This window comes from Heloderma suspectum, chromosome 1, assembly GCF_057233095.1.
Source record: "Heloderma suspectum isolate Gila_16-S chromosome 1, 16-S_ref, whole genome shotgun sequence".
Classification (NCBI taxonomy): domain Eukaryota; kingdom Metazoa; phylum Chordata; class Lepidosauria; order Squamata; family Helodermatidae; genus Heloderma; species Heloderma suspectum.
In genome coordinates this window covers 384,443,352-384,456,312 of record NC_139458.1, presented here as the reverse complement: position 1 = coordinate 384,456,312, position 12,961 = coordinate 384,443,352, and the positions used below count along the sequence as shown (strand labels likewise).

At 40.6% G+C, this 12,961-nt stretch overlaps 1 protein-coding gene across 1 annotated transcript in view; it reads left to right on the top strand.

Annotated features, from left to right (window-relative positions):
* The window catches only part of KIF6 (kinesin family member 6), a 271,710-nt gene that overhangs the window by 76,259 nt on the left and 182,490 nt on the right, over positions 1 to 12,961 (top strand). Inside the window, exons 8-10 of the mRNA XM_084828534.1 lie at positions 1,648 to 1,791; positions 3,477 to 3,563; positions 7,594 to 7,697. Coding sequence (XP_084684660.1) covers positions 1,648 to 1,791; positions 3,477 to 3,563; positions 7,594 to 7,697 — 335 coding nt within the window. The remainder of the gene's footprint in view (positions 1 to 1,647; positions 1,792 to 3,476; positions 3,564 to 7,593; positions 7,698 to 12,961) is intronic.

The window sequence follows — 12,961 nt, the reverse complement described above, 5'->3', positions numbered from 1 at the left end:
GGGTTTCTCCCTTTACTTGCACCCTGATGTCAAACATTTCCTTAAAGGACTCCCCAATCTTTATCAATCACCCCACCTGTTCCGACGTGGAGCCTGTTAGTGGTCCTGATGCAACTAACGGCAAATTCTTTGAGCCAATGGCTATGGCCAGGCTAAGTCTCTTCACTCTAAAGATGGCCTTTCTTGTTGCCATTACTTTGCAGAGCGAGCGGACTCTGTGCTCTTTGACATGATCAACCATTATTGCACAGAGATAAGGTAGTTCTACATCCAGACTGTCCTTTCCTCCCCAAAGTAGCTTCACAGTTCCATCTGGTTCAAGACATCGTGTTACCAACTTTTCTTCTCCAACCTAACTCCCCATTGGAGGTCAAACTTCACTCCTTAGACTTTAAATGGGCTCTCTCATTCTATTTACAATGAACATCATCCTTTTGAACATCCCCATGTCTGTTTGTGTGTCGCTTTGGACCAAAAAAAGGGCACCTCCCACCACATTGCCAAGTGGGCAGTATCAACTACTCTCCTGGCCTTCATCCAAGTATGTGGTCATTCGACTAGGGCCATAGCATCTTCCACTGCTTTCCTCAGGGGTGTTCTGCTTCCTCAGCTTTGCCGCACTGAAACTTGGGCTCACCTTTCTACTTTCATCAACATTACCATCTAGACATCAGGGGTTGTGTAGATGCAGCCTTTGGGAGGGCAGTCCTTTCTATGGTTTTGGTGTGGCATCCTCCTCCAGTAATTCTCTTGCCAGTCAACCACACCTGTGAGTAGCAGAGACCATGAAGAAGGAGGACAAGTTGCTTACTTGTAACTGTGGATCTTTGAGTGGTCTTCTGTGAACTTACACAACCCATCCTCCTCTCTGCTTCTTTGCCTCGCCGTCTTTTATTCTTTTGTTACAGCAGACTCAGAACTAAGAGGCAGGCGGGAGTTTTGCCTGGAGCATGTGCCGAGGCAGTGGGCAGGAGTTCTGCCTAAACCCTGTTCAGCTCTAAAATATTCCGAATGACTGTTCTGTGCAGGTGCATAACCCATATGTGTGAGTTCACAGATGACCACTTGAAGAACCACAGTTACAGGCAAGCAAGTGTGGCCTTTCTAGTGCTGCCTTTGTAGCATTGGAAAAGAACTCACACCCATTTATTGAAGCAAATGACACCAAAAGCACTGGGCAGAGGCAAGATTAAAAGCAGGTCATGCTTCAGATTTAGAAAGTTACATGGTCTAGCCTGAGCATTTCTCATTTGTTTAACTTTACAAAGTGCAACTCAAATAACAAGGAAGTACAAATCTGTTTTTATTTATTGATGTAGCTTATGCCAGTTGTATTGTTTCTGTAATTTATAAGCCTTGGTGTCTCTTTTGGTGTGAAAGGCAGGGTCAGAAACTAATAAATGAATCATGTCTCACTTGGTAACTCTGCATTGGTGCAGATTTTGGTATACATTATTCTAAAAATATGCTAAAAGTGAGTCTTAGGGTCAAAGTGTGTTATATGGACTAATGTTATGCCGCTATTACAGTCAACAAAACTGCTCAGTCTTAAAGTAAGCTTTTCCAGTATTAAAAAAACTTGTCTAAGTAGTCGAGCAAAACAATAAAGAGTTTAATAAAGATTTTCCATTGCCATTCTTATTGCAGGTAATCATTGCTCTGTCAGAGAAAAACAGGTCTCATATTCCCTACAGAAATTCTATGATGACCTCAGTGCTAAGAGACAGCCTAGGAGGAAACTGCATGACCACGATGATTGCAACACTGTCAATAGAAAAAAGAAACATAGATGTATGTCTTCTATTTCTTATTATAATTTGCTTTCTAAGCAAATATTTTGTTGTTGTTCAGTCGTTCAGTCGTGTCCGACTCTTCGTGACCCCATGGACTATAGCACGCCAGGCCTTCCTGTCCTGCGCTGTCTCCCGGAGTGTGCTCAAGTTCATATTCATTGCATCGGTGATGCTATCTAGCCATCTCATCCTCTGCCGTCCCCTTCTCCTTTTGCCTTCAGTCTTTCCCAGCATCAGGGTCTTTTCCAGATAGTTTTCTCTTCGCAAAGCAAATATTTTAATACCTACTTAATTTTGATGTTTCCATTATGCCCAACATTAATTTTATTGAATAGGCTCTGGGAACATGAGGAATTTAATGGGCAGTATTCAACTTTGCCTGCATGACGTTAGGACCCACCAATGGGAAGCTACCAGATCCTAAGCCAATCAGAAACGTGCTGAAGCACTCATTTCCAGAATGGGGCAGGTCAGCGGAGCTCACAGGAGGGAGCTCAGCTGACCTGTCCCATTCTGGAAGCTAGTGTTTCAGCTCATTTCCAGGTTTGCTTTAGGAAGTGCTAGCTTCCTGTTGCAATGGTGGTTAGGCCCATAGGTGCAACAGAATGAGCAGAGGTGCACAATTGGTGTTGGATATTTCCCAGTGTTTGCAGATCTTTTAATGTTTTTGCTAATAACCGCAAAGATATGTCTAGCCTAAAACTGGAAGACTTTTCAAGTATCAATAATTACATAATAGCCATGTAAATATGGGGACATTGCAGTCATGCAAAAACTAATGGTTCTAATGCAGATGATGCAAAGTCTTCAGAAGAAGAATAGATGTCTTGACTTTTTTTCCTGAATTTTTCTGAATTGTGATGATGAAGAAAAACAAGATTCGCCTGATTCTGAGAAGTGCAAAGTATCTATCTGTCAGTGAAGATTTTTTGGGGGGCGGGGGTAATGCATAGTGGGCTGTATTAAGTTTTAAAAAGAACTTGGCCCGGTAAGTACCTTGGAGTCTAAACTACTTGGTTTCCATGTACTTATTCCCAAGTAAGTAGGCATAGAATTTTAACAGTTTGGGATATGTGCCTCAAATGATGTTAAAATAGCCATTTTCATTTTTGGCTTTTAATGATGATCAAACGGAACATAAGATAAGTCAGTAAAGCATCACATCCTCCCCAGCCTTTCTGTGCACTGCTCTGTACGCAGCCTTCCCATGCACCAAGACACCAAGATCAGGCCCAACATTATTTATGATTATTTAATTTTATCGTTTGCATCCTAAACATTTGTATTGGTTTGTCTTTGGAAATGTTATCCAAAAAATTATGTGCCTGCACAACATACTGTAGGATTCAGCCATAAACCTGTTAATTCTTCTTGGAGAACCTCTGTATGGGCCACACACGAAGAGTTTATTTCTTGAAGAAGTTATAGGTATGCTATTTTTCCCATTCTAAACTTGCCTGGTTTTGGTGGCAAAACGTATTTGGCGTATCGTCTAATTCTATCCTTAGTTATGATCTAGTAGCCTAAGTGGAGAACTGGAAGTGTTTATTTTTCTACCAATGTACAATTCAGCTGGTATTAATTTTAATGGGACTATATCAAGGCTACTGCTTTAGTTTGTTAATGGTAGCATATTTACCTGTTCACGTGGTTGCATGCTAAGAAGATGTTTTGTCCATTTAGGAATCTATATCAACTTGTAGATTTGCTCAGCGAGTTGGCCTTATTAAGAATGAAGCAGTTCTAAATGAAGAAATTGACCCCAGATTGGTAAGGATTTCTGACTATTGTTTCTAATTAATTGTTTCATGATTAGCATACTTCATGTCTATGATGCTGGAAGCCACAGTTATTTCAAGTGAATTAAAAATGTTACTTATTTATTACATTTATATCCTACCTTTCCCCGTGGAATTCAAGGCAAGCTATATAGCATTTATAGAAAGTCTTCCATCCAGGCAGACTGTCAGGTTTCCTGACCCCCCCAGCACACACACTCAGACAATCTGATACTGGACACCTAAATCAGTGAGATTTCTTTATTGCAGGGAATCCCACGGCATAAGCTTAACGGCTACATTTTTCAGAAATCGTATAGCTGATGGTCAGTAGCTATAAGCGCTATGTAATTCCAGAACAGTCCAAAGCTAAACACTGCTACCGTGACTGAGATCCTCAGCATGGTTTCTCCGTTGCCATCTCCATGGTTCTGAACACAAGGAAAGGGACTCTGGATTCCTGGGTACCTAACCCAGACAATCCTTTCATGGGGCTCCAACCCCAGACATGGAAAGAGAATGATTCCTGGAATGAACCCATCAGGCAGTCAGGGGATAACTTCTTGAAAGGCCTGAACAACCCACACCCATAGAGAGTCCAACTTTGAATCTTTTGTTGATAACTCCATGCTACATGGTCAAGGCCCATCAAGGTCAAAGGAAGGGCATACTCACACACGCAAGGAGTTCCAGGCCACTGCCTTCGCATTGGCAACTCCATGCTGCATGAGTTCTGGCAGATCAAACCCAGCCTGCCATACACTGAGCTGACTACAAACACAGACACACAATCCACAGCAACGAGAGTTCTACTCTATGAAAAGCCTCACAGTACCTTTCATAGACCCCTGGACTGCAAGGAGGTCAAATCAGTCAATCCTAAAGGAAATCACCCCTGACTGCTCATTGGAAGGACAGATACTGAAGCTGAAGCTCAAATATTTTGGCCACCTAATGCGAAGAGAAAACTCTCTGGAAAAGACCCTGATGCTGGGAAAGACTGAAGGCAAAAGGAGAAGGGGACGGCAGAGGATGAGATGGCTAGATAGCATCACCGATGCAATGAATATGAACTTGAGCACACTCCGGGAAAGAGCGCAGGACAGGAAGACCTGGCATGCTATGGTCCATGGGGTCACGAAGAGTCGGACACGACTGAACGACTGAACAACAACAACCCTCCCACCCATGTTCCCCAGCAACTGTATCATCATTTGCTGGGTATGGAAAGATAATAGCCTGGTCCTGTGGAATGCTTTATATCATCTAATGAACTATGAAAGTATCATTTTGCTTGATCATGCAAATAGATGCTCAAATAGAAGCATTTCAATTAGATGTAAATGCACACATATGGTGCATCTATGGTGCAAGACCACAGATGATAGTGATCGCTATGTATTAGCCTACAAATGGTGTACAATTATGAAAAAGTGTACAATTGCTATATGAGTCACTAGCTGCAGTCAGACATAATGATAAGCCAGAATTGCTTATTCTGCAGCATCAGCACCTCAACACCCCTGCTTGGCTCCTCAATAAGCAGCTAAACTAACCAGAAACTAATGAGGAAGCAAAACCTTCCTTGAGGAAGCTCTATAGGAGAGCTTAGTTTGGAATAGTAGTACCTTGCCTCATGGATAAAGTCACAGAGCTGGGTGTGCCCAAGGAGCATACAGAAGCTTTATTTGAGGCCAAAAGAACTCATATAACCTGCTCTGTTCTAGAAACAGATACAAGGCATAATAAAGTTAGGAGAAATGTTGTGTTTCACCACTAGGCAAGACCTCCAATCTCTCAGCTGTTGGGCGTAGATAAGTACACTGTCAGCTAGGGTGAGTACCTGCCCTTGTATAGGACAGTATCACCCAGTCATTACCCCATTAGCAAAGTTTCTTTGGGACACAAAAAATACTGGCCTAAACCAGAACATTCCAAAAGTTCCAGTTTGGTCTGGACTCCCCCCACCCCACATGTTCCCTAAGTGGTAAAAATCACATGGCTCACCTAGGTTACTCCCAATCAACTTATATACACATGCATAAAGCTGTAATTCTTTGTAGGCTTCACATTGCAGAAATGGAAGTTGCTTTGTGAATGAGTTCTGCCTTTTGGCTTTGATTACAGAATCTTAATGTATCTTATAGTGATCATTCACTTTAAAATATACACCCTAAATTAATTTAATCATTAATGTATTTCTCATGACTAACTGAATAATACTGTGCATGTCTACTCAGAAGGTACTTCCACAAGACTTACTGTCAGTTACAATTGTTTTAGATTGCAGCCTGAAATGATTGATTTTTGTATTTCCTGTGCACAAGTTGGTTTAGAAATCTGTTGATTTCTGATGATGATGCCGATGATGTCCTGGGAACTTGGTTGAAAGGGCAGGGTAAAAATATTATAATAAATAAAATATTTCCATTCATTTGCACAGTATCTAACACAGTTCATTCACTAATATTAAGGATCCTATTTATTTTCAATTATACTGAAGTTTTACAGTTTAACTGTGAGCAAGTTGACTCAGAAGTAACCCCCACTGTGTTCCATGTAGCTTATGTCCAGGTAAGTATTCATAGGATAATGAATAAAAATGCTGAAAACACATTGGCCGTCATCCAGAACTGACACACAAGGCCAAAGTACTCAAGTTATAACAGATAGTTAGTGGACAACAGTGATAATTGGCACCAGATGCTTAAAGTCAGGTTTCCCAAGCTTTTCCATCTGTGACAGGTGGCTTCTCTCCCTTCAGAATCATGCTGCTTATTTGACCAAACCAGGTTACCTGAAAGATCGTCTCCCCCTATGTAGACCCATTAGACCACTATGATCTTCAGGGGAGGCCTTGCTGTCTGTGCCACACCCTGCAGAGTCCCACTGGCAGCAGTGGGTCTTCTCTGTCATGGCACCCTGTCTCAGGAATGGCCTCCCCTCTGCGATACATCAAAGACTGACAATCATTTGCTTTTGACAATTACAAAATACTTACTTGTTTACCCTGGCTTTTCCCAACTTATCTAAATGCTCTTATGCTTCTAATGATGTATTGTTTTGTAATATGTCATGAACTGCTTCGGGGGGGGGGGGTTAAGGGGGGGTTAAAATAAGAAGCAGTATATAAATATTGTAAAATAAATAAATAAAGGAGCAATCCTATGACCCTCAGACATTGTCTCATGGGCCATAGGATACTGGGGATTCCTCCTCCAAGGTCAGAGACAGCGCTCCAAGCTCTGAAGCGGGAGTTGGAGATCTGACCTCCCTCCCTCGTAGCTGACGTGGAAAGAACCATGCTGGCTGTCTTTCGAGGTCAGAAAAGTGACCTTGGAGATCAGGGAAAGGAAGCATTTTGGTGGGCAAGGAGTGCAGGAGACTGGAGAGGTGCTATCCCGAGCCTCTTCCATCCTCCTTCCCTCCCCTCCAATGGCAAAAAAGCCAGTGTAGTAAAAAATGCAGGGCAGGAGGTTGGTGAGGCGAAGATCGCCTCTGCTCCTCCTCCTGCCCTGCATTGGATGACTGGAAACTTCCAAGTTCGGGGGCGTCTGATCTTCGAAGGTGCAATCGATAGTATTGTGCCCTAATAATAAAATAGAGCATACAATGTATTTTAATTCACAGTACTTTACCATTTCTGTAGAAGAAGGGGGGAAAGTGCATGGATTTTGACAAAGTAGAATAATTAGGAGCTGTACAAGACCAGAGAGGAACCCCAACAAAATTCCAGTTCATGAACCTGCTATCTATCAGTAGATGTTAGATACTGCCCTCCCACTAGCAGAATGGGCCACTAGTGCAACAGGCAGCAGCACTCATTTCCAGAATGGGGCGGGCCAGTGGAACTGACAGAAGGAAGCTCTGTTGATGTGCCCTGTTCTGGAAATGAGTGTTTCCATTCATTTCCGTGCTTATTTCAAGAACCACTTGTTCCTGTTGTGCTAGCGGTCTGTTCCACTAGCACAGCAGGAGTATAGGATGCTGCCCAATAAGTGACTCCTATTTTATTTTTGCAGATGATTGCACGACTGAAGAAGGAAATTCAGGAGCTAAGAAATGAATTGTCCATGGTGACTGGGGAACAAAGATCAGAAGAACTCACACAGGAAGAGCTACTACAGTAATGTTTGGCCTTCATTTTTGTTTTCTCTTAGTTTGAAATATTTTGTTCAGTGGCATGAGAAGAATCAATTCAGTTCCTAGCACACTGCTTTTAAGTGCCAGTACATCCCAAAGATTTCAGTAGAACCTACTTCCAATTTCCAAGTAATATATTCCAGATGAGGATCCAAACAATAAACTCCTGAAACCACATCAGACTGCAGCAGGCCCCAGGGTGGAGCCATTGCTTGTCATGGAAAGCTGAACTAGACAGTGTGTAGTATTTTTCAGTTTCCCGTTTCCATTCCACTTCCTTAAAGGCAAAAGAATGTGAAGATTGGGAATACTGGTTATGGGAGACCTACAGATGTAACTCACCTGATGGTCTTATTGGCACATTGCAGCGCATCTCAAATTTCCAGTAATCACGTGTCTGAGATAAGGTTGGGAGAGGAAGAAGGTGAACTGGCGGAATGGCACTAATGGTTTGATGGAAGTGCTCACCACTTGGAGATAAGAAACTAGTGGGAAGAAGAGCAATCAGAGGGGAGTTGGACCACCAGTGGTGGTCGGAGCAGGAAGATGTGAGGCCCTTCAGGATGTCCTTGTAGAGTGCTGAGTTGTACCCCTTGGTCTGTGAGGAAGAGGAGAGGGGTATATCATGGTAACTCACTTCTTGCTGGTCTGAAACCTTCTGATCCTTTCGGAGGAAGATTCCTGTTGGGGCACAAGAGTATAATCAGTTGTATGGTAGTTCAAAACTCAAAAAGCATTCAAGAAATGTTATTTGTGTTGAGAAGTGCTGCAGTGCTAATGTCTTGTGTGCCAAAGTAAGTTTGAACTTACGATTTATGCCGTGCCCAGATGTTTAGTATTGTGGCTCAGCTCCATATATGCAGAGTATGCTTGGCACCATCTGTGAAACATACGGATTTGTGGGCTTAAGAATGCAGATCCATGATAGCAGGCTGCATAGTTTTACTTATGTGAACAGCTGACTTAAGAGTCCCCATGAGGGAATACATTTTAAAAGTGTTAGGAAATAGGTAGGCCATCAGCTTTTTTAGGACAGGCAAAAAATTTATTATTATTATCCCTCTACAGTCACAGTTGCACTGGATCATTCAGAGTTTGTAAAGATGGCTGGATTATCTGAGATACATTCCAGCACTACATATGCTACCCACCACATAACTGGATCCAAGGAGACCATATTATAAATCAGTCACTTGGGATTGAAGGGGGCAATGATGTCCTCGTATCTCTAATTCCAGATACAGAAAACATTGACCTGGTCTGCATGATCAGAAAAAGCTACCATGGCTTTAAGCCAGGGTGGCTTGTTTAAATCAGCGGTGCATGCTGAGCACCATTAGCCTAATTACCTGCCTGGGTGCAGCTTGTCATGTCATCCAAACCTGGGCAGCATAGCTTGTTTGAGGGGGAAAGAACCCTCAAATAACCCAACAACAGAGCTGGTACATGCCAGCATGCACCACCGATTTAAACAAGCCATTGTGGCTTGTTCAATCATGAGAACTGGCCCTCTGTTCCTACAGATCCTGCAACCTGTTCCTAATTGCTGAACCATGGTCAAGGAAAGCACAGGGCCAATGATAGTATACTGACTTAACAACAAGAATAGATACAGCAGTAGGAAGAGTGGTATTCAAGGGCCTTCCCCCAGGTGTGAAAGTGTATTAATTTCTCAAATTAATAAATCGAACAGAGAGCATAATGAAAAAATGAATCCCAAGTTGATGATCTTCAACTGTTGTCAAGTTGAGTAGTTCCTCCTGTGCAGTCGCTCCAGTCTTTTTCATTGTAGCAGAGAGCACAGTCTGAATATAAAGTTTATGATCTATATTTGGGTACATCTGTATTTCAAGTAGAAAAATGTGTTAATGTACACATCTGCAGAAACTCAGGAGAAGTGGCTACATGCAATTTAATGACCTAGTGGTTTTAAAGAGTGAAGTTTTAGATTTAAAATGCTTCTAATGTTTTCCTTGTTTATTTACTTCAAAATATCAATATGAGGACAGTGAAAACATTTTTAAAAATGTGTGCTACATTCAGGATAGGTGGATAGGTCCTAAGATAAGCATAATATTTTCTCCCCATAACTTTAGCACTACGTGGAAATCAGGGATCTGGATCAGATGGTTGATAAAAGCCAAAATCTGATCAAATAGTGAACCAATAATAGTTGGAAGAGAGATAATTGAGTATTGTGTCCAACCACCAGAAATAGCTGGATTCCCTAGTTTTAAATCATACCTGAAAGACATTTATTCAGTTAAAAAAAAGTCCAGGAAAGAATATTTCATAACTTTTCTGGACAACCTCTTCTGTTGATCAGCATTTAGGAAACGTGCTTCTTACCTTTTCTTCAAGACTTTTGGATATCACACAGGAAACCTGAACACTCATTTGCATTACAAATGCCTTTCCAGCACCTCCTCTTATGCATGAAGGAACTGATGTTAAGATTCATTAAGTGAGGGAGGTTCAAAGGCATCCTTCCCCAACCTGGTGCCCTCCGGATGTTTTGGACTTGAATTCACATCAACCCCACCCAGCATAGCCAACGATCAGGTGTGCTGGGAGTTATAGTGCAAAACATCTGCAGGGCACCAGGTTGGGGAAGGTTGCTCAAAAGCAATCTAATCCTCGGGTGTGAAAAAGCCTTTCCCCCACTGTTTAGTAACCCTTCACATTCTAGTCCCTTGTTTCTTATTGTTGGTCTCATCTGAATTATTCTAATTTATTGTTATCCTCTTTAATATGCATTGATCTAAACTGGACACATTATGCAAGCTGAGACCTAATCAGTGGCAAACAGAGCAGCAGAATTATTTCCTGTATTTTATATACAGTGGTGTTATTCATGCAAACCCAAATGCCATTTGCCTAAATTGCAACTATATCACATTTTTTACTCACGTACTTAGATAGAGGAGCCAAATTAAATTTAGACCTAAATATATTCAGAACATAATCCAAAAGAGCAGGATTGTGTTAGGAACTTGTGTATGTAAACTGTCAAGAGGTCAAGAAGCCAAGCTGAGTCTCTTGTGAGGAATTTAGTGCTGAATCAGGAAGCAAGAACTGATGTGGAAAACCAGCAAGAATGAGGCAGGAACTGAGGTCAGGTAGTCACTATGGAAGGCAGCCAATAGAAATAGGAATAAATCTAGCAGATAAGAGCTGAATCAGAAGCAATCTTCTGGATCCAAGGCCCATAGAAAATGTGGCTAGAAAAGCCACACAGCTATAATTTTGTTCATTCAAATATTTACTCACAGGTGACAGCAAAATAATGGCTTAGTGATATATGATTTTTACAGGATTTTTTAAATGTTAAATATCTTCAGATGAAGCCCACAAGCAGGACATAGAAGCAATAGCCCACTCTCACTGTTTTCCCCCAGCACACTTCAGAAAACTTAACTATAATCAACTGTGGAGTATGAATACCATTTGTAAAAGTCTCATTTAGAAATACTCTCTATTTTAACATGTCAGCACAGACCACTTCATTATTTTGGAATAAAATACAGGACATTTTCACTTCTGTTGGGTCAAAATTCTTAAAGTTTATCTGAAAGAAATCTTCCTGTAGTTAATTGGCACAATTTGCTTACTATATAAATAAACCTGAAAGACACAAACACGATAGTAGACAAGTAGATAGTTACTATATGTTGTCCAATAGCTACAACAACAAAATTGTAGCTTTACATTTTAATATTTCTGTGAGCTACGGACACATTCTAGGAACATCAGAACAAAATTAAATCATGAAGAATATTCTTGTGTAATTATGTTATTGTATTGGGAGAATGTATGAATACTTCAAAGCAACACATAGACACAAAGTAATTGTGTCAAAATTGTGAAAACAAATCCCACTCCTAATCTTGTCCAGTTCATAAAACTGAATGAATTACCTAGATAAACATTCAACTAATCCCCAATGGTTTATATTGTTTTTCATGAAATTTGCAATCAAATGAAAATTAAATGTTCCTCCAATTGCTTTTAGAGAATACATTTACATACAAACATAAATAAGCAGTCTTTGGAAAATTTTAACTTCAGTTTTTGCTTTGATTAATTACATTATGTGTGGCCCATTCCTACACATGTTTAAGAACCAAGTCTTGCTGAATTAAGTGGGATTTACTCCCAAGTAAGTCTGTTTAGGATTGCAGTTGTACAGCTCAATCCTATGCATAATTGCTAGGGAATACTTTCCATTGTTCAGTGGGACTTACTTTGAAGTAAGTGTACATAAGGTTGTATCCTTGGGTGTGTTTTGTGTAAGTTGTATAATTCCAAAATTTGCTGCTGGTTTTTTAAAAAGTTTTCACTTGAAATATAATTTAGTGATTGCATAAGAGCTTCATAAAACAATTTTCAGATTTTTGATTACTGTCTTTAGATGCTATTTGTCAGCCTTCCTTAAGCTGATCTATAAAGGTTCATTTAAACTACTGTTCTTTTTTAGTATAAGTTGCCAGCATCTGTGCACATTTGAGAAAATGCAGATTAAATAGCAACATCTATCGTCTCTAAAGGAGATAGTACTGTATACTTAGAGGCTTCTGTATTATAGGCTTTTTAATGCTGGATTTAAATGGAATCTTTCTCCTTTTATACTTTATGGGGAACATGCCAGAAGTAAAAGGGAGAGGCCTTTTTTTGTTTGGACGCTGTTGGTATTTCTCCTTCCGCCAGATGAGCTCACTAGCAACTTTAGTTTGCCCAGAAAGTCAGGATTTCAAATCAAAACTGCTATGTTCCATAGCACCCACGCATCCAGAACCCATGCCAGTTGGAACTCTTTAAGGTCCGGATTGAAAGTGCTGGCTTAGCACTTTAGTTTATTAATATCTTTACCTTACTACTTCTATATTGTCAAATGGATTAGAAATAGCCCTATGAATCAAGAAGGTAATGTATCTTCTACCAGCATTAAGCTCTAAACCAAGTAGGTAAGATAGAGCCTGGTAATATAGTTAGGAAGGCACCTAACTGACATTTTAAAATGTCAGCCTTGTTTTCGATTTGCCCAAAGTGCAGTCAGCAATGTGTATGGAACCAGGGCTTAGTTATAGCTTGAATTCTTTAACAGCTTCCCCTTTGCTCTTTTTTAATGTTAACATTCCTAGAAATATTTCAGGCACCTACTTTGTGCTATTAAGTAAAATCTCTCTCAAAAAAATCAAATTCCAACTGCAGTTGCAAAAGTGCAGAAAAAATTGTGATAAAAGTCCA